At 36.1% G+C, this 1,339-nt stretch overlaps 1 protein-coding gene across 4 annotated transcripts in view; it reads left to right on the top strand.

The window, feature by feature from the left end:
* ZBTB18 (zinc finger and BTB domain containing 18) overlaps positions 1-1,339 on the top strand; it is a 5,046-nt gene extending 3,707 nt beyond the window's left edge. For all 4 annotated transcript variants that reach the window (XM_009078024.1, XM_009078027.1, XM_009078025.1 and 1 more), the window contains exon 2: positions 1-1,339. This exon is cut by the window's left edge and continues 1,418 nt beyond it. In XM_009078024.1, the coding sequence (XP_009076272.1) occupies positions 1-159 (159 nt within the window). In that variant the 3' untranslated portion in view covers positions 160-1,339.

Below are 1,339 nucleotides of genomic sequence, written 5' to 3'. Positions count from 1 at the left end.
TGTGAACGCAGGTTCACACAGTCCGGAGACCTTTACAGACACATTCGGAAGTTTCACTGTGAGTTGGTGAACTCATTGTCTGTCAAAAGCGAAGCACTGAGCTTACCTACTGTCAGAGACTGGACCTTAGAAGATAGCTCACAAGAACTTTGGAAATAAAATTTTTATATATATAAATAATATATATATAAATCTATATAGTTGTGGTACAGTCTAAAAGCAATCTTGTTTCCTTGAACTGAAAGTTTGGCTATTAGCTTGTTTTTGCACTTTAAGGCAGCATGAATATTTCACTAATTTAGCACTCTGATAAAAATGAACTGTAGAGGTAATCCGACAAAGTAACTAATCGCGGAGCATTTTTTCCCCCCTTTTCGGAATAGAAGCCAGCGGATATTTTACTTCTAAGGAATCTCCAATTCAAAAAATTTGGATGTGGCTTTATTCTGCCCAAAACACTGCGTTCTCTTAAGCTCTCGATCTTTTTCCCTCTTAAAATCTGAATGTAGAAATCCTCTCCCAATTTTGCCAGTTACTTTACATTTCTATAATTGCATGAGTCCTTTCTAGCTGTTGGAAACCTGAATGCTTTTAGACCCAAATGGAAAATTTCTGAAATGCTGGATTATCTATTTTTAAACAAGCGGTTGACTTAAAACTTATTATGGCAACTTCTGGATTTCTGACAGTTCCCACTGGAAAAAAAAAACCAACAAAAAACAACACAAAAAAAGCAACACAAAAAAACATAAAGCAAAAACCCTGAGAGTACACTGGGATCACTGGGACTCTGTCTTACGTGAAGGTTTGCTTGGGATGAAAAAGGATATTGCAGCTTCAGCAGTGATGAACTGTGTGTTTAAAAAATGTGAATTACTGTTATTGTATACTGTAATTGATTACATGGGCCGGGGGGAGGTATCAAAGAACTTGGCAGGTTGTGTTGATGCTCTTAGTTGAGTCTTGAAAAGTAAATATTAACGCTACAGAAATGCATGATTTTCAGTATATTTTTGTCTTTGTTTGCATTGTATAACTTTAATGAGTGAGTTGAAAATTATTTAATTTCCTTAGGAAAAAAACCCGACACCGTTGAAAATGCCAGTGTTATGGAGAAGAGAAATGCACTGTTTTTATTTTATCTAATTTAAATTTACTTTCCCACTGTCTTTAAGTTGAGAAGAACTTAAGCTACGAGTCGCCGATTTAGCTATGTTAACAAGGAAAAAAACAAAACAAAAAGAATGTTTACAACCAGGCTTCGAGATTTGCATGTGCGGTGTGCATTTACTAACCCAGACCCCTTCTAATTGCACAGCTCCAACTGAGGTGCGTCCAT

Source organism: Acanthisitta chloris, unplaced genomic scaffold, assembly GCF_000695815.1.
Source record: "Acanthisitta chloris isolate BGI_N310 unplaced genomic scaffold, ASM69581v1 scaffold20077, whole genome shotgun sequence".
NCBI lineage: Eukaryota > Metazoa > Chordata > Aves > Passeriformes > Acanthisittidae > Acanthisitta > Acanthisitta chloris.
Note: the sequence above shows the minus strand (reverse complement) of the source record. Positions and strands in the feature narration are given on the sequence as shown.